This window comes from Macrotis lagotis, chromosome 1, assembly GCF_037893015.1.
Source record: "Macrotis lagotis isolate mMagLag1 chromosome 1, bilby.v1.9.chrom.fasta, whole genome shotgun sequence".
NCBI lineage: Eukaryota > Metazoa > Chordata > Mammalia > Peramelemorphia > Peramelidae > Macrotis > Macrotis lagotis.
This window is the reverse complement of record NC_133658.1, coordinates 914,886,024-914,911,473: the sequence shown is the minus strand read 5'-3', so window position 1 is coordinate 914,911,473 and position 25,450 is coordinate 914,886,024. Positions and strand designations below refer to the sequence as shown.

The following is a 25,450-nucleotide window of genomic DNA, read 5'->3' as shown; positions in this document are numbered from 1 at the left end:
TGACAGGATTTTTGATGCAAGAATTTTCCCCCAATCATTAGTTACTATCCTTATTCTACCAACATTGATTTTGCGTGTGAAAAACCTTGAATTTATATAATTGAAATGGTCTACTGTACCCTTTGTAATTACTTCTATTTCTTTCCTGGTTATTAAATCTCCCTCAAACCATGATTGCCAGGCACTTTCCTTCATTATCTTCCAATTTTAAAATCATGTACCTTTTTAATATTGATTGCTGACATAGCCAGAGGTTATTCTGATACATATGCTGGTTTAGATGCTGATCTAATGGCCATTTCATTCCAAACTGGTTGAATTGTTCCAAATTTATTTTTTTCCCCTTCAAATAGGGAGTCCTTAATACATTATATTCTTGGGTTTCCCTGAGCTATTGTGTTTATTACTAGTCTTATTTACGTAGCCTGTTACACTTTTTTTAACCAGCACCAAACTTTTGATGATTACTATTTGATTATACAATCTGAGACCTGGTGATGATAGATCCATCACTATTTTAAAAAATTATTTCCTTTGAAATTCTTGATTAAGCTCTAAATGAATTTTGTTATTATATAGTTCTATGAACTATAGTTCATAGTTGTTTGATTCATATAGCTTTCAACTAGTAGGTTCTTTGGGGCAGTATTGCCATATTTATATAAACAATCATTCCAATTATTTAAGCCTTCTTATATTTCCACAAAGTATTTTTTCAGTTCTACTTTTTTCATCCTTTTCTTTCTTTCCCTCTTTGATTCTCTAAGTATGCAAGAGTCAATATTTAATTGACTCTTTTTTATTTTAGGTTTTTGCAAGGCAATGGGGTTAAGTGGCTTGCCCAAGTCCACACAGCTAGGTAATTATTAAGTGTCTGAGGTCAGATTTGAACCCAGGTCCTCCTGACTCCAGGGCCGGTGCTCTATCCACTGTGCCACCTAGCCACCCCTTGATTGACTCTTGATCAATTGACTCATTCATCAACATGTGAGCTTGGCCCACTGTTTCTGGCCTAGGCTGAATTACCCCTCCTTAGGCAACCTGGAGGACCCCTGCTCTCTAGGGTTCACCATATTGGACTAGATCTGATCAGCTTAGTCCACTACAGCTTAGAACTCCTAAGCTTAAGAAATCCACTTATCTTCCTTGATAGCTAAGAGTATAGACACATGCTATCACATTCAGTAGTTGTATTGTCATAAATCTTGAATGTCTTTGTAAAGTGCCTGTTTTTCTCTCAGTCTTAACAATGTTGATTTGTACCACTTTAAAAAATTTATAGGTGGGGGCAGCTAGGTGGCGCAGTGGATAGAGCACCGGCCCTGGAGTCAGGAGGACCTGAGTTCAAATTTGACTTCAGACACTTAATAATTACCTAGCTGTGTGGCCTTGGGCAAGCCATTTAACCCCATTTGCCTTGCAAAAACCTAAAAAAAAAATTATAGGTGTATAGCAGTATTTTATATGTTAGAGATATAGGATGGTACCACAAAAAGCAACATGTTTTATGACATGGTCCTTAGTCTGTGGTCCATATACTTGTTTTAAAAAAAATATTTTGATGACTGCATTTAATCACTTTCCTTGGTAATCCTATGAATTTTATTTTTATGCCTTTAAAAATTCTATTCTAAAGAGAGGTTAAGAGGTTGATCCAAGTTGACAGAAAAGGTGTGTCAGAGCTAACTCAAACCAACTCAAAGCTACCGTTAAATTTTTCAGTGTGACTATTGATTAGAGAAATGCAAACTAAATGAAGTCTGAGGAGCCACATCATACTTATCAAGTATTGATACAACAGAAAAAAAATGACAAATGGAGGGAAAGTGAAAAAAATTGCAACACTAATACATTGTTGGTGTGTTGTGTGAACTAGTCCACCCATTCTGGAGAACAGTTTGGAATTATACCCAAAGATCTATAAAATTGTGCATACCCTTTGATCCAGTAATACCACTGCTAAGTCAATATTCCAAAGAGATCAAAGAAAAAGGGGAAAAAAAAGGTTTTATATGTATATTTTTATAGCAGCTTTTTTGTGGTGGCAAAGAATTGAAAATAGAAGAGATGTCCATCAATTGCAGAATGATTGAATAAACTTTTGTATATGATTGTGAAGGAATACTAGTGTGCTATAAGAAATGATGAGCAGGATACAATCAAAAACCTTGGCAAGATTTACATGAACTGATGCGAAAGGAAGTGAGCAGAATCACGAGAACATTATACACAACAACAACGACAACATTGGGTGATGATCATCTGTGAATGATTTGTCTTTTCTCAGTAATACAATGATCCTAAACTATTGTGAATGACTTAGGATGAAAACTGCTGTCCATTTTCAGACTAAGAACTGATGGAGTCTGATGCAAATCAAAGTATACTTTTTTTAACATTTTATTATTTTTTGATGTTTTATTTTGCAACATGGAAATATATTTTGCATGATTGCCCATGAATAATCTCTATCAAATTGTTTGCCTTCTCAACAAAGGGACAAAGATGGAGGGAGAGAATTTAGAACTCAAAATTTTTTAAAGATTAATGTTAGAAATTTTTGTAGAATATAATTGAGAAAAACATTTCAGTGTATTTATAGCTCAGAAATCACTCCAAATCAAGTTGTTTTGCTGATTGTCTAGATTTAATAAAATGGAGAAAAAGTCAATAATGTATATTAAATTTAAATCTTATAAATTTTCTTTTTTTTTTGGAGAACTGGCATATTTCTGGGATCCATGACACAAAAAAGAATAAGAGCCCTGGTGAAATGAATTGAAAGCAGGTGATATCCAGAGGACCCAGGACCCACCTCCGATACATAGATATTATGTGATCATAAGTCTTTTAATGACCAGATGACTCAGGCAACTATCAGACTGAGTTGGATGGAAGGTTCTGATCTCTGTTGTAAGAGGAAGCTGTTCATAGGGAAATCCCTTTGTTGTTCATTAATTCAGTTGTGTCCAACTCTTTGTGATCCCATCCCTACAATGGAATCAGAGGCCTGGTTGTTTATAGGATTCGCTTGTGTGCTCCTTTGGGAGCCAGATGGTGTTTATAGGGGCTTCTCCTCTCATATTCTTATATATCCTTTTGAATTCTGGGAAAATGGAATATATGAGAAATGAGGGAGAGGCCTTCTTCCTTCCCATGATGGACATGGAGGGTCAGGAATACAAATGTGGAGATGATCTGGGACAATAGAGTTTGACTGTAGATGACAGTGCACTCAAAGGGGTGTTCAAGGAGAAAATGAGGGTCTACTATTTTAGAACAGGACTGCCATTATAGACCATTTGGAATGTTACACTGAGAAGTGTGTTAATACAGAGAAAGTTGACAACTGGATGGAATGATGTCTTTTGCCGGATCTTATAAGCAAGATTGACTTTTGGTATTATCATATCATCTCCTCAGTTATAGCATTAGGTCTCACTATGGAATCAAAACTAATAATTCTTCCCTTGGCAGTCACCTTCTTCCCCACTATTTAGGCATTCCTATAATTAGGAATAGTACTGTATAGTATTTGCTAATAGTATTATGTAACCCTCAATAATACTCAATCACTGGTTCAAGGTCTCTCATAGTCATGGTCACAAAAGACTTCAAATCAGTTTGACTTTTCTGATGGTGAGGAGTGTGCACAAGCCCAATGCCTTTCTAAATGCATCCCTTTCATGAGATTTCTCTCAAGTAGGATTTCTCCAAGAAGATAAAAGGTTTTTTCCTACCATATTTGTCACATTTATAGGGGTTCCCTCAACTAAAAATTCCACATATTACCTGAAGAAAGTAGAATCTTTGAGAGCAAAGATTGCTTCATTTTTGTCTTTCTATACCAGTGATTAGCACAATGGCTTACATAAACAGACCACTTAAAGAATATGGAATTTCAATTTCATTCCATAGATGCAGCATTGGAGGAAGAAATGGGTTCAAATTCAGCCTCAGACACTTCCTAGCTGTGTGCTCTGGGAAAATCACTGATTTTTCTGCATCATCTTCCTCATCTGAAAAATGGGAATGATAACAGCATCAACCTCCCAGGTTTGCTGTGGGGAATCAAATGATATAATAATTGTAAAGTACATCCTTCAAGTGCTATATCAATGTGAACAGATATTATTTATAAGGTTTCTTCTCCAAATGGAATTTTCTTATGCCTCACAAATACTGGTGCCTTGGTTCAGATCTTCCCACATTCTCCCACATGCATTCCATTTACAAGGTTTCATTCCATTCTGAATAGTCAGATGGCTGAGAAGGTCCCTGTTCCATCTAAAGGTCTGCTTGTGCTAATGACATTTATAAAGTCCTTATCTCATTTGAATCGTCAGAATAACTAGAAGAAATGAACTCCGGTTGAAGGTCTTCCCAGATTCATTACATGTATAAAAAGGTCTTTCCAGGATGGATTTTCTGATGGTTAATAATTTCTGTGTCCTGCCTGAAGACCTTTCCAAATTCATTGCACTCATAAGGTTTCTCATCAGTGTGAATTCTCTGATGGTAAATAAGTGGGGAGTGTTGGATGAAGGCTTTAGCACATCCATTCCACTCATGGGACTTTTCTCTACTGTGAATTCTCTTATGTACAGTAAGGTGACCACTCTGACTGAAAGCCTTCCAACATTCATTGCATTTATAAGGTTTCTCTCCGGTGTGAATTCTCCGGTGGCAAATAAGGGCTGTGTGTTGGATGAAAGCTTTGCCACATTCGTGACATTCATGAGGTTTTTCTCGGCTATGAATTCGTTTATGTAAAACAAGGGATGAGTTCTGGGTGAAGGCTTTCCCACATTCATCACATTTATACGGCTTCTCTCCAGTATGAATTATTTGGTGTCTAATAAGTTCTGAGTTCCAGCTAAAAGTCTTCCCACACTGATTACACTCATAAGGTTTCTCTCTAGTATGAGTACTATGATGGACAGTAAGAGATGAACTACGGGTGAAAGCCTTCCCACATTCATCACATTTATATGGCTTCTCTCCAGTATGAATCCTCTGATGTAAAGTCAGAGATGAACTCTGGGTGAAAGCCTTCCCACATTCATTACATATATAAGGTTTCTCTCCAGTGTGAATTATTTGATGTCTAACAAGTTCTGAGTTCCAAACAAAAGCTTTCCCACATTCACTACATTCATAAGGTTTCTCTCCAGTATGAATTTTTTGATGTCTAATGAGTTCTGAGCTTTGGTTAAAGGCCTTCCCACATTCATTACATTCATAAGGTTTCTCTCTGCTATGAATTTTCTGATGGGCAGTAAGTGATAAGGGATCCATGGAGGCTTTCTCATAGTCATCACTTGCATAATGTTTATCTCCATTACGAATTTTCTGATGATAAATAAGCTTTGTATTCTGGCTGAAGGTCTTCCCACACTGGCTACCTTCATAAGAGTTGTTTCCTGGGTGAAGTTGGGGGTGTCCAGTGAGGGCTGTGCCCCAGTTGAAAGCTATCTCACATTGGTTAGATTCATAAGCTTTTACTCCTGTGTGTTTGCTATAGTATTGAGGAGGATCTGGCTGAGAATTAAAGTTTTCTCCATGTTCATCACACTTAGTATGTTCTTTTCTGGGTTTCCCTTTGGTATACTGAGTTAGGTCTGAATTTGGTGGGAAGATCTTCCCATGTGTATCACCCCCATCATTTCTATCACCTACAGCAATACTCCCTTGGAGAGAAAAATATCTTCCAAATTTATTACACTGCTGGCCTCTTCCTTTGCTTATGGTCTTCTTGGGGATAACTTCTAATTTCCTGGAAGGACTCTCCTGGTTGTTTTCCTTCTGGCCTGGCTTGACATCACAAGCCCAGGCTTCTCCCAACTCAAACTTCCAAGACCTGTTGTTGATGAAATTCTTCCAGGATGACTCTTCTGGAGAAATACACCTCTCTGGAGGAGATCCTTTGATTTTAGGCCTCAGCTCCCAATCTGAAGAAAATAAAAGCATAAATATTTTTTCTTCTTGCTACTGGGGGAATGAAATTTACTTTACATTTAATATCATCTCTTATTTTCCTCAAAGAGGAGAATAATCTTCATCCTTGAAAAGGCAGGATCAATGCTAACAAAATCCCACAACCACGCTTTCAAAGAGGGATCTGTTTTACAAAGGACATTCAAATACATGATAATCCTGAATCCTTCCAGCTCCCTTGTACTATAAAGCAAGGCAGAATCTATTATTGTGTTTGGCAAGGGAGCAACTGAGGCACAGAATGGTTAAAGAGATGACCAATGTCACATTGTGCCCAATGGCCCTACTGAGACACAAGAACTGTGGCTGCTCATCTAGTGTCAACCTTCAGCATAGGGGAAAATCGAAGGTGTTCAAGGTGCAGATAATGGATGTGGAGTCAGCCCTTCACAAACCAAAGAAGTCATATAAAGGTACAAGTTACCATTGTCATCCTCAGACACCCTCAACGTAAGTACCATCTTTCAGTACTCAAAGAATTTGCAAGTACCACAGAGGGAACTCGAATAATATTGGGAAATCTGGGGAACTAGAAGACTGTCATGTAAAAGCACTATGATTTTGGAAAGGACGAATCAGGGAACAAATGGCCAAGTCTAATTGAATTCCAAAAGTAAATTACAAAGCACATGTCTGTGCACAATTAGAAAATAAAGGTGAGAACCAACTCTGCCACAAAATATTGCTATCTTTGCTGAAGGGGCTTTTAACTCATTTCATTAGATTAGAGCAACCATGATGCACTTGAACTTCTGCAATCTATTTGACAAACCCTTTCATGATGGAAGGTATGGCAAAGGAGAGGGTGCAAAGTGGACATGTCCCAATGCTGACTCTCAAGTCTCTTTCTGAACAGCTACTGAATGAACTGTTGTCTGGACACACCTCTTCCATACAGTTAAGTTTTTTAACCCCAACAGAGAAGTTAACATGCACCCCAACTGTTTTTCATTTTATCCTATTTGATCCAATCAATGTTCTAGTTTATTGCCTTTTTCTACCCTCCCCTGAAGGACGTGTCATATGATGATCCAGCCATATAAAGAGGCATGTTGGCTATAGACTTTTACCTCATTCTTTTATGGATGCTATAATGGCTCAGAGGGTAGAAAAAATCTTTTCTGTCTTGTATTCTCAGAAATTGGGATGGTGGCGTAGACCTGCTAATCAATGGTACAAGTAGAAATATGGCTTCTGCCAAAGTGACTGCCAAAGAATGGTGAAGGAGAAAGAGTTGGGCATTACTGAAGACCACTCTTTCTCCAAGGATAAAGTCAAATATTGGGAAAAATGGCAAACATAATAATAGATTCTTCCTTGCTTTATGGTGCAGGGAAGTTAGAAGGATTCAAATTTTGAATGGCCTTTGTAAAATTTATACATCATTACAAATAACTTAACTAACCCTCTCATAGCTCCTCACACTCATGAATTTTGCAAAATAGATTCTTGGGATTGACAATTATTATATGGGAAGGATTTGATGTAAAAGAGGATCAATAACATCATTCCTAAAGAGACCTAGATAAGGAATAGATAACAACCATGAGAAACCAAGGCTATGAGCAATTTGAAGAGTTAACTGTCATCTTTTAAACATCTTAACTTCCAAGGGTGGAGAAGATAATATTGTATGGAAAAGACAGAGGAGAATTTGTGAGGAGAAAGAGTTTAACACTCTACCACTCCTGATGAGAAACCTGAGTTATATCTTATTCTGTGGAGAAAGCAGATAATTGACATTTCTGAGAAGAAGTAAGTCAAATGTTCTGTTGGGAACTGACTGGTTGCCCAGAGGTTCCAATATTTGAGGAGTTGGTAGTTGACACGTGAGAGGAATATGACTTTTTTCCTTCAGCCACAAGGGGGTGACTTGGGTCCTGGTTGTCATCTACATTAAAACATTTATAATTAACATTTAAAATATATTCTTTTATGATCCTTTCTTATCGGCAAATGTTAATAAATTATGAAGCCAGTAATAGTGATGTGGTTTAAATATATCAAATTGGGGTTTAAGAGTAAAAGTTTTGGGGTGGCTAGGTGGCAGAGTAGATAGAGCACTGGCCCTGGAGTCAGGAGTACCTGAGTTCAAATCCGTCCTCAGACACTTAATAATTACCTAGCTGTGTGGCCTTGAGCAAGCCATTTAACCCTATTGCCTTGCAAAAAAAAAACCTTAAAAAAAAAGAGTGAAAGGTTTTTAGAAGTTTTTCCCAGTTCTTGTTGATTAACTAATTAGATTTTAGTCATTTTAATGCCACTATCAAAATGTACACTACAATTGCCTGTGATCCTGGTAAGAGAAAGAATAAGGTAACAAGGCAGTAACAGAGTGACAGAAGGAGGCTATTTAGAGTGTTTGTCTTCCAGGGTATGTGAGAGGACTGGATGGTCCTCCCACACCTCCCAGGAGTTGCTGCTCCATTCAGGGACTTGTTTGAGGGATCTCAACATGTATAGAGTACAGATTCTTGCAATAGAGATAAAGATCTAGGAAAGACCCAATGCTGGACCACCTTGGTTCTTCCCAACTACACTGCTTGAAAGGTACCTTGCTTACTTGAACTGACGGTCACTCACTCACCTGCCGAGGAAGCTCTTGGGCCATCTCTCTCCAGTATCCATGGGGCTTCCCCCTGCTCCAACCGGGAGATCACATCTGGTTTGCAACCTAGAAGCCCTGCTCATGGTAAATAGGGAACTGCTGAGAAGAGAGGGAACCTCAGAATTCAGTCCTTTTCAGGGAAAACAGCCCAAGCTAGGAAGCACCAAAGTATTATGATCCACAGGATCCCTAAAGGATCATTGGAATGGTATTTCTTGAAGTGGAAGGGAGGGGAGAATTGGGGAGGTATAGATCCTGGAGTCGGTTCAGAATTAAAATGAAAATTATGCCATGTGTTCATCTCCCTCACAAGGAGCAGTATTTGCATCTGGGATTTGGGGGAAATTGAGTTAAATTATAAGAACAGCAAATTGGATGGACCTCAGGGTCCAGTGCCCTCATTTTATAGATTAGTAAACTAAGACTCAATTAGGAGGAAGTGACCTGCCCAAGGTCACACAAGTGGTCAATGTCAGAGGCAAGATCAGACATGAGGCTCAAACCATCCAAAAGTGGGTTGTCCCTGGAGGTAATGGCTTGGTCCCTAGGCAACACTGTGGATAGAGTGTTATCCACTCAGAGTCTGGAAAATACAAATTCAAATCCTGATTTGAATCCTTAGTAGCTCTGTGTGACCCTGGGTAAGTCATTTAGCCTCTTTTTGTCTCAGGTTCCTCATCTGTAAAAGAGGGACAATGGGAGCAAATAACTTATTATGTGGGTTATTATTTTGGAAATGCTGAAGTGTTGTCTAAGTAGTTTATCATCATCCTCCTTCGTGATGGACCCCTTCCCTGCGGGACTTCAAGCCAAACTGCTCATGAGTCCCAGGCAGGGACCTCAATGGCTTTTGAGGTGGCCCAATCCTAATTCTGCCCTAATTCACACATACCCAACAGACTCCACATTAACTGCAAAGAAATGTCCAAAGAGAACAGGGAACAGAAGTGAGGGACCTTATCAGGAATCTCTGGTCTCTAACAAATTCTAGCCATCTAAAATCTGATACAACAGGTAGGAAGGAAAGGAGCTGAGGCAGGGTCTCCAGGGCTGAGAAAAGGAGGGGTATGTGGGTGGGCCTTACCCAGGGAGACCAGGGTCTGATAATTCTCCAACATCACTTCCTTATACAGTTTCTTCTGAGAGGAGTCCAGGAAGCACCACTCCTCCGGGCTGAAATCCACAGCCACGTCTTTGAATGACACAGGTACCTGAAACTCCCAAGATGGTACAAGGGAAGAGCACCCAAAGATTAATTCATAGGTAGAGACAATATAGCAAACACTCTTTATTCCTGCCTGCTGCTATTTCTACTGGATCAGAATGAAATGTCTTAATAGTCAAACAAGTCAAGAATTCAAATCCTGCCTAAAATCCTAGCTAGCTGTGAGAGCTTGGGCAAGTCACTTCATCTCTATCTGCCTTAGTTTTCTCATCTGTAAAAATGGGGTAATGATAGCCCTTAAAACCCTGGGTTGTCCTGAGGATGAAAGGAAATAATATTTATAAAGTTTTGCAGACCTTCCAGGATTTTCTAAATATATGTTGTAGGTATTCCACAGCTTCACACAAATGAATTTAAACCATCTGATCATGGGCAGGATGTAGCATCACACTTTCTTGAACTTGTTAAGACTTTACAGTTATCGGGCAGCTAGGTGGCGCAGTGGATAGAGCAATGGCCCTGGAGTCAGGAGTACCTGAGTACAAATCCGGCCTCAGACACTTAATAATGACCTAGCTGTGTGGCCTTGGGCAAGTCACTTAACCCCATTCACCTTGCAAAAAAATCTAAAACACAAACAAAAAAAGACTTTACAGTTATTCCTATTCCCTTCTGTCTCATTCATTAGATTTAGTCTAAGGTTCCAGGCCAGGCCTCCTGATGATATCCTTAAAATACCAGCTTTCCTTTTTTTATCTTCACATTTGAAAAGCATGCCATGGAGGCTTGACCCAAAAGGAAATACGGATAGCCTGGAATGATCCATTTTCAATGACTCTGTGTTGGTTCTTTGGGATCACTGCTGCCCTATCTAGATGTCTGAGGAAAACACTGCATATCTATTTAGAAGACTGTCACAGACAGGAAGAATTGGACTTTGGCTGAAGAAGATAGAAACATGGGCCATGGGGATATGTTACAAAGAGATCAGTTGAAACTGAAAATAAGAAAACTTTTCTAACGATGAGAGAGCTGGCCAACGATTTGCTCAGAGAGGTGACAGGTCCCCCCCACCATGGAGGTCTAAAGCAGGTATGTTACATTGGGAATTATTTTGGGTAAGGGTTGAATGAGATGGTCAATGACATCCCTTCCAACTCTCAAATTTCTGTGAAGTTACAAGATTTTGATAGAATATTTGGCATCAGTTCATAGTCTATTTGGGGAAACAATATGGTCAGATGTGGCTTAGAGGTTACCGCATTTAGATGGGGACTCACTGTGACACCATGTTCTTTGAAATACCTTTTGTGAGAGTGGCCCAGGGTAAGTGTTTGGTCCTGGGCTGTTCAACTTGTACCTCAAAAAATATGTCATTCAATGAACTTTTTATTTTGTAATAACAAATAATGCCATCTCTGCCCTAATGGAGTTTATATTCTAATGGGGGAAGACAACATGTGTAGGAAGAGTGAGGATTGATTGAATCAAGGAAATCACAGGGATGGTGACTAGAGTCATAAGATCACTGAATGACGATGGAGGGATCTTTTACTATTTGACTGATAACTTTTTTCTGAGTTGCATTTGGAAGGACATGGAAGGAAGGATACATGAACATTAGAATGGCATGAGTATGGTCAGGGAGTCATATGGCAGTCTGGGCAGGACTAGACATAGGCAACACTCACCCATGAGAAGTTTGGAGTCTCAATGAAGAAAGCATTGTACTAGAGTAACAGGTGGAATGAAAATGGCCACTTTTTTTTAGGTTTTTGCAAGGCAAACGGGGTTAAGTGGCTTGCCCAAGGCCACACAGCTAGGTAATTATTAAGTGTCTGAGTCTGGATTTGAACTCAGGTACTCCTGACTCCAGGGCCAGTGCTCTATGCAATGTGCCACCTAGCTGCCCCCAAAGATGGCCACTTTTAAGCAATCTCATATTCTTTCAAAACTCAGCTCATGCTACCATCTATAAAAAGGTTTTGTTCCTGAAGCCCTCTGGGTTCTTAGTGCCCATTTCTAAAATTAGTTTTTATTTCCTTGGTATTCATCTTAGACTGACTTATCTATGCTTGTATTTCCTCCAATTAGAGAATCATCTCCTTTTAGTCAGGAACTGTTAGATTTTTTGCTTTTGAATCTCCAATACCCAATACAGTGCCTTCTGTACAATAGGCATTCAGTAGTGCACATAAGGAAGCTCATGAAGTGGTTGCAGCCTTTGCATTCACACTATATAAGGATCCCTTGGACTTGAAGCAATGGCTCTAACTTCAAAGAATGTAAATTTGAGGGGCAGCTAGGTGGCGCAGTGGATAGAGCACTGGCCCTGGAGTCAGGAGGACCTGAGTTCAAATTCGACCTCAGACAATAATGACCTAGCTGTGTGGCCTTGGGCAAACCACTTAACCCCATTTGCCTTGCAAAAACCTAAAAAAATAAAAAAAAGAATGTGAATTTGAATATATGTGACCCCTTTATGAGAGTCATTATTTGTACTAAATGGGAACTGGCTATATAATTCTCTCTCCTTTATCTTTCCCTTTTGGGGGGTGTAAGGATAAAGGAGAGAGGATTATATAGTGAGATCTCACAAAAGGAATTGGACAGGACACCTTTCTCTATCATGACCAGGAAAGTCACTGAAATAATCCATCCTGGAAGATATCATCCATCTTGAGGATTCACCTCATCAGCCTCTTATCCCTCCCCTCCTCTGAGATCGGAGAGTGGGGTCATGAATCCCACACCTCCATTTAAGGAGAGAACTCATCTCAGACACCCCCCTATTTCTCACCTAGCTGTACTACCTTGGGGTTTCTCTGATTGATTTCTCTACCACTCCTCAGGTAGTTCATTATTGGGATAATCTCTCCTGCCCTCAAAACACACCCATTTTTCAGCTTCCTTTTGGGTTTCATCTTCTTCCATTAGAATGTAAGCTTTTTGAGGGCAAGAACTGTCTCTTTTTTTCTGCTTAGCACAGTATCTGAAACATAGTAGATGCTTAAATAAATGTTTATTGACTATTGACTATTTTTTGAAACATGGAATTAATTACTCTTCAAAAAATTCACACAGCTGACTTGTAAATCCAACAGAATCCAGGGACTTTTTTCTTTGGTTAGCTCAAATTTCTTTCTGGGATAGGATTGATTAGAAGCTCTTGTATTTTGAAAACTTGGTTATTTTCCATTTTATAGATTTTCCTCTATTTCCTTGCATGCTGTTTTGGGTTTATAGCCTTCTGTACTATGACAATCTTTTTAACCTTCTCTTATGAATTTACTCCCTTTTTTTATTTTTATTTTTTGCAAGGCAATGGGGTTAAGTGACGCACCCAAGGTCACACAGCTAGGTCATTATTAAATGTCTGAGGCCGGACCTGAACTCAGGTCCTCCTGACTCCAGGGCCAGTGCTCTACCCACTGCACCACCTAGCTGCCCTGTATTTACCTTATTCTTGATACTTAAAACAGCCCAGGGACACAGTGGTCACTCATTATACCCTGACTGATTCTTTTGAAAACTTTTTATTTTATTTATTTATTTTTTTTGGAAAACTTTTTAAATGTAATTTTGTTGTTCTTTTAAGTGGCTTGCCCAAGGCCACATAACTAGGTCATTGTTAAGTGTCTGAGGCTGGATTTGAACTCAGGTACTTCTGACTCCAAGGCCAGTGCTCTATCTACTTACTGTGCCACCTAGTCACCCCCAATTTTGTTGTGCTTAAAGGAAAACTTTAACACCTTTTTTTTTAATAAACTAAGTCAGGCTTTCCATAATTCTATTTATTCTAATTTCTCATCTTCAAGATTTCTTCATTTGTGCTTCTTTGGGAGTGATTTGATTTTTCTAGTGTATATATATATATATATACATATATATATATATATATATATATATATGTATATATATATATATATCAGATTCCATTCATGAATGTGCTTTTTCTATTTTGTTAATGTCTTTAGAAATACATTTTCCTCTCAAATTGTGCTTTAGCTTTATCCCCCAAATATTGTCCCTGTGTCATTTTCTTGAACATTTTTATTGATTGTTTGACTCACAGTCATTTGAGAGGTACTAACTAGGCTTTCCTTCCTTGAAGGCCTTTCAGATGATTCCAGGTCAGGTATGTTGTGATGGGAATTCTTTTTGTGTAAGGGTTGGATTAGATAGACACTGAGATCCTTTCCAACTCTCAACTTCTGAAATTCATCCATCAGAACCAAGTTACTTCGGTCTAAATGTAAATCTACATGTTGTTCTTATCTTAACCACCATTTTCTTGGGTTGTGTTTGTAAAGGTCTTTAACACTGTGGCTTTTTTTTTTGCAAGGCAATGGGGTTAAGTAGTTTACCCAAGGCCACACAGCTAAGTAATTATTAAGTGTCTGAGGTTGGATTTGAACTCACTCCTGACTCCGGGGCCATTGGTCTATCCACTGCACCACCTAGCTGCCCCAACACTGTGGCTTTTTAAGATATATTTATGAGGTCACCCTAGCACAGAAGTTTTTCTAAAGTTAGTATGTGATGCTAAGAATAGGTCTATTTTTGAATATTCCCATTCAGAAGTCTATTAAATCTAATTTATCCAGCAGTCTATCTGTTCTATGTTCTTGGTTCTTAAAAAAAAAAAGAATACTCAAGTCTCTAATTATTTAGTTAACCCTAACTCTGACTTTTTCCTTCAAAAATCTGAAAGCTTTGCTATTTGATAGACATTTTTATTAATATAATATACATATTTATTAATGACAGGTTCATTTTTAGGGGGGGTTTTTTTGCAAGGCAAATGGGGTTAAGTGGCTTGCCCAAGGCCACACAGCTAGGTAATTATTAAGTGTCCGAGGTTGGATTTGAACTCACTCCTGACTCCAGGGCTGGTGCTCTATCCACTGCGCCACCTAGCCGCCCCCCAAGTTCATTGTTAATTGTAACTTTGAATAATGGAGTTTTCCAGTTTCTATCTGGATGTTGTATATTTTGATTGTCTTAACTGAAGACCCAGTGGCAACTCATGCTTCTTCGCAAAGAATTCAGGAAACGAATATTTCATCCCAGACCCTCTTTTTACTCTTAGTCTCTAATTTTCATGTCTTTGCTCTGAAACCTTCCTGCCATCCTCCTATTTTTTGCATTAGGAAGTATAGTCCCTTCCATGGCTCCCCATGTCTTGGTTACCATTCAAAGTCCTTTCCAACCTGGCTCATACCCATCTTTGGGGACTTATACCCTCAGGGCAGTCAATTCGATCCATCATTTTGAAACACACTGTCCTTGTCTTCCAGGCCCCTGAATGTCCCCTTCCTCACCTGTGCTGTTATTCAGAGCTCAGCTTCAACAGAATTACCTATAGGAGGCTAGTTATAGCTGCTTGACCTCTCCTCCCAGTTGAAAAATATGGAAGAAAAGAAAGAAGGGATAAAGGAAGAGAGGAAGAGAGGAAGGGAGGGAAGGAAGGAAGGAAGGAAGGAAGGAAGGAAGGAAGGAAGGAAGGAAGGAAGGAAGGAAGGAAGGAAGGAAGGAAGGAAGGAAGGAAGGAAGGGCCTTTTGTGATAGAGTACAGTCAGGAGGACCTGAGTTCAAATCAAACCTCAGCCACTTGCTAATTGCCTAGCTGTGTGACCTTGGGCAAGTCACTCAACCCCATTGCCTTAAATAAATAAAAGAAAAAAAAAGAAACTCCCTATTCTTATGAGAATCTGACTCTGACTCTCCCATAGCTGATGGGTAGCCAAGTCCTTTACAAACTAAAGTCCTCTGTCAGGACTGGTGACCACACTAAGGAGGCCTGAGAGGAGGCCCCATTGGTCCCATCTATGTTTTGTTGGTCTGTGGTTGCTTATATGCTGTCTCCCCATTTATCTGGGAGCTCCTTGCAGGGCCAGGTTTCCTCCTTCCTTTGTACCCCAATATTCTCACACACAGCCTGCCACATAGTAGGCTCTTTACAAAAGCTTGCTAAAAGCTGTGATACCTCTTTGGGGGGGAGCAGTTGAGGTGGCTCAGGGCCCTTGGGTGTGAGGGAGAGAGTCAGAGAGAACTGAAACCTGTTGGACACACCATATTGGGTGATACCGGCCTGCCAGGCAACAGGACTCTCTGCCCACCCCCCCAGCAGCAGCCCGGGCCAAAGCTAAGAGATCACATTGCCCTTTGGAGGAAGCTGGGGTTCAGGGAGGTCCCTGAACTTGGAGAATGAGGCAGCACATGGAGCTGGCTTATCCCAGTCATGTAACATGGGGCTTCAGAGCACATGTAACTGAATCCACATGTGATGTGGGGCCCAAGGGTCAGATGGGTACGATGCACAGGGAGCAGAGGTCATGGGGGCTGCTCCTTAGGGACCTCAGGGAGGAAGAGGGCTGGCTGGCACTGGGAGAACTCTACCACCAGACAGGGCTAGCCAAGGTGGGCAGCTGCCCCTCAGCCCCAGGCTGTTTCCCTTAAGGCTCTTTATTTCACATCTGGAGATAATAAATGCCCTCTCTCCTTGGTCCCGGGGGCTCCTCCCCACCCCAGCTTCCACTGAATAGCCAGGTTTTTAACCTTTGTTGTACGAAGGATTCCTTCTCAGAATCATGTCTTTAATGGGACAAAATGAAAGCCAAAAGACTACAAAGGACACTGGTTATATTGAAATCCAGGTATTCAAATGTTTAAAAACAACAATGGTTTGGGGGTTAGCTAGGTGGTACAGTGCCTAGAGAGCTGGTCCTGGAGTCAGGAAGGTCTGAGTTCAAATCTAGCCTCAGACACTTACTAGCTGTGTGACCCTGGGTGAGTCACTTAGCTCTGTTTGTCTCAGTTTCCATATTTGTAAAATGAACTGGAGAAGGAAATGGCAAATGCCAAAGACAAGCCCAAGAGGGGTCATGAAGAGTGAAGAACAATAAGAAAGCACCTCTGTGTTAAAGGGGGCAAAAGCCAAGAGCCTTCCTTCTCCTGGCGTCTCCTAGAAATAACAGACTGGCTTGTGTCGGTGTCTCCAGCTTTGTCAAACAGCTGAGATAGTCTAGGTGGTGACAGTTGAAGTGAACCACCATGGCCTTCCGGTGTTGGGGTCAAGGTCCAGTGGGTCTGATTGTGGCTGATCAGACGCCTTATTCTGGAAGTTTGCTCTACTCTGCCACAGAATAGGCCCTGCAAGGCTAAGTTTGGCAGACAAAAGTCAGATGCTAGGTGCAGCTGGGTGGTACAGCCCTGGAGTCAGGAGGACCTGAGTTCAAATCCAGCCTCAGACTCTTAATAGCTGTGTGACCTTGGGCAAGCCACTTAGTCCCATTGCCTTTCGATAAACAAACAAATAAACAAATCAAACAAGACACAGACTAGCAGCAGAGAGGAGCCGCTTCATCTTTCTTTAACCTCTATCCCCATGGGGTAGGAGGGAACCAGGATGGGCTGTCCAAGGTCATTCCAAGGGGACCATGGCAGCCTTGATCAGGCCTGTTCTTCCAGGCAGTTAGACAAGCAGGGCCCCAGTTTCCTCCACATCTGCCAAGTTCAACACCAGAGGCCTCTGAGAAAAACTATCTATTCTGCTCCCACAGTCAGTCCCTGCATCTGAAATCTGCCTGTAACGCCATCTGAAGAGGAAGGCAGCTAAGGGGCAGCCATCAGATGGCCCCCACGTCCCTTCTAAGACTTGGATTCCTGAACTCCACCTAACTGAATGGGAATGGATAGAATTTTACCGAATGAACTCACCTGGGCCATAGTGCTCCAGATCCCGGCAGCCACCCCCTCCTGCTCCATGCTCCCCTCTTAGGTGAGGCCTGAATCTCCCTGGGCAGCTCTGAGGAGAGAGCAAGAGTCATAAGGGAGCCTGGGTGTCCGCAGACCACCAAGGTGGGGTGGCCAGCATGCTGCCCCAGGAAGGTGGCAAGGATGGTCTCCTGTCATTACCTTCATCCTACTGTGCTGCTAGCAGAGGTTTGGCGGGTAGCCCTGCCCTAGCTTGCCACAGCAGTCCTCATGGGAGCCTCCCTGGGGGCCAGTCTCTCTTACCCTCCCCACTCATCAGCAGGCCTTTGACATCCTGGCACCTTCCCCTCTCTAGAAGGCGAGCCTGTTGACCTTGATGGTGCCAAGGGCAAGGCCCTGCTTGGGACTTTACTCTCTGCTGGTCATTGAGGGGAAGGTTTAAAGAAAAAACCAGCCTCCCCAGGAATTCCTTAGAAATTAAATGGCGGGGGGACAGAATTCGACCAGCTAAGGGGTGCAGTCGGGATCAGGCCTGGAAACTAAGAGATTCTGATGAGAAACACCTTTGACCCCCTCCACCTGCCCCTGCTTTTCCTAAACTTGTCCTCAAGCTGATGGTGCATCTGGCCCCCCCACTGCCCCCCCAAGAGGACCTCAGGAGGGGGTCCCACAGAAGGAGGGGCAGGCAGGGGTCCAGAATGAGGAGGAAAAAGGAGGGGCCTAGTCACAGGGAGTGGGTAAGGGGAGAAGACTGCGATCACTGTGGGCCGAGGGGGGCGGCTGGGGGAGCAGAGGATGGGGCTCGGGACTTCAGACGGGGGGAGGGGAGCTTGGGTCCCTAAAGAAATGAGGGCCAAGTAACACCCAGCTCCTTGGGGAGAAACAAGGTGGGGGGGCATGGGGACAGGAGGCACCTGGGGCCTATGGGTGTGGGCTTGAGGGCTGGGGGAGGTCTAGGTCCAAATGAGGCAGGGGGTGCCCGGGTCTCAGATGGGTGACGGGGTGAGGGGGTGAGAGGATAAGGGGGGAGATCCCTGGGGGGGGAGCAAGGGATAGGGCATGTCTGGGCCCTTGGGGGAATGGGGGACAAGGGATGCCTGGGATGGGGTGGGAGTCCCTAGGGTGGCAGAGCTGCTTTGAGGGGGGGACCAGGGGCGACAAACCGTGCGGGACTCACCTGGCAGCTTCCAAGAGATGGATGAGAAAGAGGAAATGGAAGAAAAGTCCATAGCAGGGGGTTCTGGGAAGTGTAGTCTGAGGGGCAGCAGGGGCTTCCACGCATGCCCAGAGCCACCCCGCCGCAGGAGGGGGTATTGAGTGCCTCTGGCTCCAAGTCACGGGATGCCCTCGGGTTCAGACCAAGACCCTAAGGAGGGTGAGGGAGGTGTAGCCTGTGTAGCCAGCTAGCTGGTCTGGGGGGCGCAGCGGCCCCTCTGCCCTCTGCCCTCCTCCGGAGAACTGGCCTCGGTTCTGGATGCAAGGGCAGCTTGGGTACAGGGGCAGCTCCACACAGTTCAAATGCCCAGCCAGGCTCCCTACCGACGTGACCTAAGCAGGTCACCTCACCCTGTGTGCCTCAGTGTCCTCATCTGTAAGACAAAGACCTGAAACTAGGTGGTCTCTGCACCGCCCTTCTGCTCCAGGCTGAGCCAGGCCGTCAGCACCTCCTGCCTGGCATGAGGGGCTGCTTGAAGGGTCTCCCCAGGCCACCCCTCACTCTTAAACTCCAGCGGCTCCCTATGGCCGCCGAGATCAAATATAAACTCCTGGATCAAAAGAAGGCGCCCTCAGAGCAGGCTCTACAGCAAGACAGATCTTGGCCCCTTCCCTTCCAGCCTTCGGGGGGCTCCTTTCTCCAGCAGATGCTGTCCAGGGTCCTAGGCCTTTTAAGCAGAAGACCCTCCCACCATCCCTTCCTGGCAGGCTCTCCCTCCTGAGCCCTCCCTCTGACGCTGCCCGAGTCCCCCATGGACTGTGAGCGCCCCTCCTGAAGGGGCCGGCCTTCTTTGGAGTCTCCCAGCTCACTTTGGTGGCCAACATGTAGCAGGCACCTCTGAATGCCTGGGGACTAAGGCAAGCCACCAGAGCTATCTTCAAACGACTAGGGAGCTGCCCCGGGAAAAGGGATCGGGTGGGCCCTCTGACCCCAGCAGGCAAAGCGGGAATGGGGCTGGGGTGGGGGAGGAGTAAAGACTTGAATAGGGTCAGGAAAGGAATAAACATTTATTAAACTCCTACTCTAAGCCCTTTACAAGTATGGCATTTGATCATCACAACGACCCTGGGATGTAGTGGGATGCATTATTACTCCCATTTTACAGGTGGAGAAACTGAGGCAAGTGGCAACTGACTTGCCCAGGGTCTACTGTTAGAGTTTAAGGTTGGATTTGACTCCAAACCAAGTGCTCTCTCCACTGTGTTGTTGTCCAGTCCTGCCTGACTCTTTGTGACCCCCATATGGGGCTTTCTTGGTAGAAATACTGGAACGGTTTGCCATTTCCTTCTCCAACTCATTTTACAGATGAGGAAACCGAGGCAGCATCACACAGTTATGGTCTGAGGCTGGATTTGAACTCAGGAAGGTGCTTTCAAGTCCAACACTTGATTCAGCTGTCCCCAAAGAGTGAGAGCCAAAGAAAGAGAAAAAGAGCGACAATCCTCGGAGCTCTGCCCAGGCCCCTCTTTTTATCCCCCTCGTGAGCTCATCAACTCCCAAGGGGGCGACAGGCAACTCCCAGCTCTTGGCTCCAGCCCTCAGGCTCCCCTGGCTGGGGACCCCAGCTGCCAGGACGCCCCTTTGGTGTCTCAGGCTCAACATGTCCAGGGCAGCCCTGACTGTTTCCCCATCATCCCCCTCTTCCCAGTGCTGCTGCTGTAGGGGACCCCACCAGGTCCATATCTTCAGTGCTGGTCCTCTCTCTCCCATCAGTCTTCTCTTCTGCACCCCCACCTCAGCCTCCTTATGCAAACCCTCTTGATCTCTCCTCCAGGCCTCCAGTGGCCTCCGTCTGACCCTTTGGGGCTCCAGCACATCCCCCCCAGTGGCCAGGTTAAACGTACAGTCTTGTCTATTATTCTATTAGAAACATCTCCCAGGGAGAGGCAGGGGTGGGGGGACATGGAAGGGTCTGCTCAGCCCCCAAGCATTTTGGGAACAAGGATCTCATCTGAGGCTCACAACAACCAGGGCGGAGGTCTTGTAATTATTCCCATTTTTAGAATCTCTTGTAGCTTGTGGCTGTTGCCATGCCTGTTGAACTGAGGCTTGAAGGGATCTGAAGTGACAGGTGAGGGGGGAGAATCTTCCAGGCCTGGGGCCAGCTTTTGCAGATGGCATTCTGCCCACAGAGGTAGGGAGACCAGGGCCTACGGGGTAGGGGCTTTAGAAAGGCAATGAACTGAATGGGCTGAAATGCCAAACTGAGTCAGGAATTCACCCCAGATGTGAACAGAAGCCCGATGCTTCTTGGCAGTAGAGTGACATGGTCAAATGGGAGCTTGGGGGGAATCAGCTTGGCACTAGGAGCAGGAGGTAGCAGAGAGAGGAGAGGCAGGGTTCCATAAGGCCCAGTTAGGACACTGATGCAAGAGCCTGGGGGAGGGTGATGAGGGACTGAATGAGGGTCAGCTTGGTGGGATTAAGTAGAACTGTTGGATAGGCTGTGTCTCTAAGGGTGGTCCCTGGAGAGAGAGGGGGTCCTTGATGTCAAAACTCTTTTCATACTAATACTAAGACATTTCATTTAGTGTGTAGGAAATGCAGATTCAACTCACACTAACCGGAGCTCCTTATTGAGGGGTTCCTCAATAATTTATAAGAGTTTAAAAGGGCCCAGGGATTTGCGGACATAGAGGACACGCAGTTAGGTGGACAACCCATCAGGACCCGACTTGGACAAACATCACAAATAGGCTGCATTGCCTCAGTGCAAATGTACACTCTTTTACTGACCCCAGGTTTCTCCACATTTTTATACCAAATTTCTTGAGGCAGTTAACACAGCACAGAGCTGGGCCTGAAGCTGCAAAACCTTAAACACTTTTGGGTGATTCTAAGAAAGTCATTTACCCTCTGGCTGCCTCAGTTTGCTTAGCTGTCAAAAGAGGCTCATCCTAGCATTTCCCTCTGAGGCTTGCTGTAAGAGTAAAATGCAGTTATATACAGATGATTCTCTGCTAGGTGGCACAGGGAATGGAGCACTGGCCTTGGAGTCAGGAGGATGGGAGTTCAAATGTCGCCTCAATTGACACTTGCCAACTTTGAGACCTTGGACTAGTCATTTAACCTGTATTGCCTCACATCCAGGGCCAGCTCCAGTCATCCTGATTTATATCTTGCCATCCACAGATGACTGGAAGAGAACATGAGGCTGGTGACTTAGCACAATATCCTCTCACTCAAATCTAATTGATGTGCTTGTCATGGTTTCACCTCCCCAATGTCATGGTCCTCTTTGAAAATGAAGGACAGGGGGCATCTAGGTGGCACAGTGGATAAAGCACCAGCCCTGGAGTCAGGAGTACCTGAGTTCAAATCCAGCCTCAGATTTAATAATCACCTAGCTGTGTGGCCTTGGGCAAGCTACTTAACCCCATTTGCCTTGCAAAAAAAACAAAAAACAAAACCTAAAAAAAACCCCAATAAATAAAGAAAATGAAGGACAAATATCATCTCTGCTTTATAAAAGTCATCATCTTCAATCATCAATCTGCTGATGTCTGGCTGCAGGTGATAGAATATGACTATCATCAAGGAGCTGTTGCTCATGCAAAGGATGTTCATCCAAAAAGAGACTTGAGTCTCTCTCAGCAAGCTAAGACAATGGGGCTAAGACTCGACTTTGAATTTTTAGGTCATGGCTTAAAACACAGACACAAAAGGAACATGACCATGGCTACCGTGAGCTTTAAAAAGGCCGATAAAAATGTGTGGATCTAGAGTCTTAAAATTGAGACCAAAATGAAGGGAGAGGGAAGTAACCAGGTAGAATTATGAGGCCAGAGATCTTTGGAGATCACTCCAGGACAGGAAAAGAGAAAAGATCATGAGAGAGAAAACGCTCAGTGGTCACAGCCACAGCCTCAGATGTGTGTATATGCAAACCTATATGTGTATGTTTGATATATGTATGTGTCTATACCCATATACACACACACACACACACACAAAACACACAAATGCAAAAAATATGAGTAATAATGAAGATCAATGACAGAACCTAAATCTAAGAAATAATTTGGTCTCACAGGTCATTAGCATTTGATAAGACCCATGACAGAAGTATGGCTCTAAAAGTTCAAAAGAGGGGAAACTAGGTGGCACAGTGGATAGAGCATCAGCCCTGGAGTCAGGAGTACCTGGGTTCAAATCTGACTTCAGACACTTAATAATTACCTAGCTGTGTGGCCTTGGGCAAGTCACTTAACCCCATCGCCTTGCAAAAAAACTAAAAAAAAAAGTTCAAAAGAAACATGATAGAAAAGGGTGTGTGTGTGTGTGTGTGTGTGTGTGTGTGTGTGTGTGTGTGTGTGTGTGTGTGTGTTGGGAAAGAGCTCTATATTCCCAAGGTCCTCTTCCACAGGGAAATATGGTCAGCAGAGTATTTGGGTGAAGGTCAATGGAGGCAGAAACAGAGAGAATTTGTTATTGAAATACATACTTCAAACCATTTGAACATAAATGAGCAATAGACTGAGTCTGGAAAATGAACCATCAGTTTGCATGAAGGTAGGTGATGGGAGGCTTAGTCTACTGTCTGCTTCAGCAGCTGTTCCAAAGGCAGAGATGTTAACATTTTCCTGACTTGCCTTGAGGATGATTTACATTTAAAGTAGAGGAATCAGCAAGGAGAACTGCTCGCTTCCTCCCACCCCCAATTCTCACTGAAAAGGACAAACTGATGGCTGGGGTAGAAATTATGGGCACCATGGGAATTCTGCCTGTTCCATTTTAGAAGCTGTGATAGACGATAGGATTTGTGATAAACACCTGAGTTGGAAGACACCTCCGCATCTGAACAAACAACCCCTAGCAGATTTTATGGAGTTTAGAGAAAGGAAAGGATTTTAAATTCTGCTAAGGAAATCAGCCCATAATGGATGGAAAATGTTTAGGAATAAAAGATTCTGAAGACACAAAGAGACAATGTTGCTCTGATCAAAAAAGGGAGGAAAGTCTGTAACTGAGAGGATAGTGAATTTTCAAATATAAAGTTCTAGAACTTGTTATTCAAAGCAGATGGGTATGTTTACAATGGCTTCTCTCTGCCTCGGTGGCCTCTAGTTCAGTCCAATCCTTTCCCTTTACACAAATACTTTATCTACCATTTTCTACCCTTTAGTACCTGGATTTTTTCATCTAACTATGTTTTCCCAATAAATTGTGGTACGACTACCTTCTGTACTTACCTATTTTGTTATTTTTGGATATTTCTCTCCAGTCATTCAGTCATATGAGAGTCATGATGTCCATTGCACCAAGTGTCAGTGATATTAATCTTCCCCCTTCCTCTTTCCTTCCTTCTTCCTTCTCCTATGCATTACTAGATATAGCCTTTCTGCCATTCTTCTTGGTTGGTTGGTTGGTTCCTGTCCTTCGTTACTGAAGAAGACCAAAATGACATCACTATGTTTGAGACAAATGACACGTTCCACTATGACTGATCATACCAATACAAGCCCGGAATGCTCTAGCACAGGTTGGGCACAAATTGTCCTGGGGTCCCCACTCTAAACTTAAGTCATATTTCCTCTGAACTGCTTCAATTCTGCCCTTCTCATATAGAGCACAATCCCGTCACATGATGATAGCACATCATGCTGGATGGCCCTGTGCCTCACATGCTGCACAATCAAGTCTAAAATTCTTAAGATAGACCTTCGGGGAGTCCCCACTTCTTCTGACCCCCTTGTGAGTGCTTGCCCTGTATGAGTTCTCCATAAAATAGTCTTTTTGGCAAGTGTACCTCTGGTGTTCTAACATTGTGCCCAGTGCATTGTAGTTGCACTCTATGTAGTAATGTTTAAATGCTTGGCCATTTACATTACATTTATTCCCTGTGAGCTGCTATCCAGAAAGCCAGATAGACCCAGGAAGTTCGCTCCCATCCTTTGTTTCAGCTTGAGATTCTTTCATTTTATATGAGATCCCAGGCATATTAACCTTAATTAATTAGGTACATCCTAACCTTAGAAAATAGTCTATTCCTTGTTTTATTTGTAATTCTTATATTTATAATATTCCTATTTTAAAAGCTGCTTCTTACATCCAAAACCTCTTCTCAGACACCATCAATTTAATCATTGTTCACATCTCAAATTTGGCTTTATCTATGGAAATTCTTGTCTTTTGATTGGTAGCAATGATATGTCTCTTAATGTTTTCAATTTCTTGCTTAAAATTTTATAATTCTTGCCATACTTCCTGGGGAAGCAATTTCTGGGCAGGAGTCAGCCATCACCATCATCTCTCAACCACCATTCACAGGAGGGGCAAGCTGGTCTGGCTGAAGCATTGAGGCACCCCAAGGGGAAAACAGGAGGCAATTTATGCCAGACAAGTCAAACCCCCAAATCACCACATTGACCACCTCTCCTCAAACCCTAGTGGAGACAGTCCAGGGCCCTGAACCTTGGAGTCTCAGGAATAGCAATGCTCCTGGCTTAAGGTCTGCAGTCATTCTTTTGGGAAGCAGACCCCAGGGACATCCAACCTCACACATGTTCCTCCAGTCACAAGTCCTAAAGAACCAGAAAAAAAAAGTTTGACCAGCAAAGTCATTTGGATTGTCACCTGGCTCCACATCAGAAATCGGTAGAATTTATCAGTGGAAATGGTATGAGAGAGGCATCAGCATGTTTTGTGCCTGCATCAACTTTCCATAGGTAGCCTCTCCCATGAGAATGTGAGCTCCTTGAAAGCAGCAGGGGTCTCGACTTTGCTATGTTCATTTCCAAGGCTT

The 25,450-nt window shown here is 43.1% G+C and overlaps 1 protein-coding gene across 1 annotated transcript; it reads right to left on the bottom strand.

The window, feature by feature from the left end:
• Window positions 1-2,421: 2,421 nt before the first annotated feature.
• Window positions 2,422-18,692, bottom strand: LOC141509837 (uncharacterized). Its single transcript, XM_074219657.1, has 5 exons — window positions 18,667-18,692; window positions 17,493-17,580; window positions 9,690-9,816; window positions 8,585-8,680; window positions 2,422-5,951 (listed from the first exon to the last, which is right to left on the bottom strand). The coding sequence occupies exons 2-5, from the start codon at window positions 17,538-17,540 to the stop codon at window positions 4,393-4,395; spliced, it is 1,830 nt and encodes a 609-aa protein (XP_074075758.1). The 5' UTR covers window positions 17,541-17,580; window positions 18,667-18,692; the 3' UTR covers window positions 2,422-4,392.
• Between the last annotated feature and the right edge of the window lie 6,758 nt (window positions 18,693-25,450).

What these genes read in the sequence shown, in the direction of transcription:
- LOC141509837 (XM_074219657.1), bottom strand. Translation starts at nt 17,540, where the DNA reads ATGGAGCAGGAGGGGGTGGCTGCCGGGATCTGGAGCACTATGGCCCAG. An exon ending in TCAGACCCTGGTCTCCCTGG is followed by an intron (nt 8,681 to 9,689) that starts GTAAGGCCCACC and finishes TACCATGAGCAG; the next exon opens with GGCTTCTAGGTTGCAAACCA. An exon ending in CCCAAGAGCTTCCTCGGCAG is followed by an intron (nt 5,952 to 8,584) that starts GTGAGTGAGTGA and finishes TATTTTCTTCAG; the next exon opens with ATTGGGAGCTGAGGCCTAAA.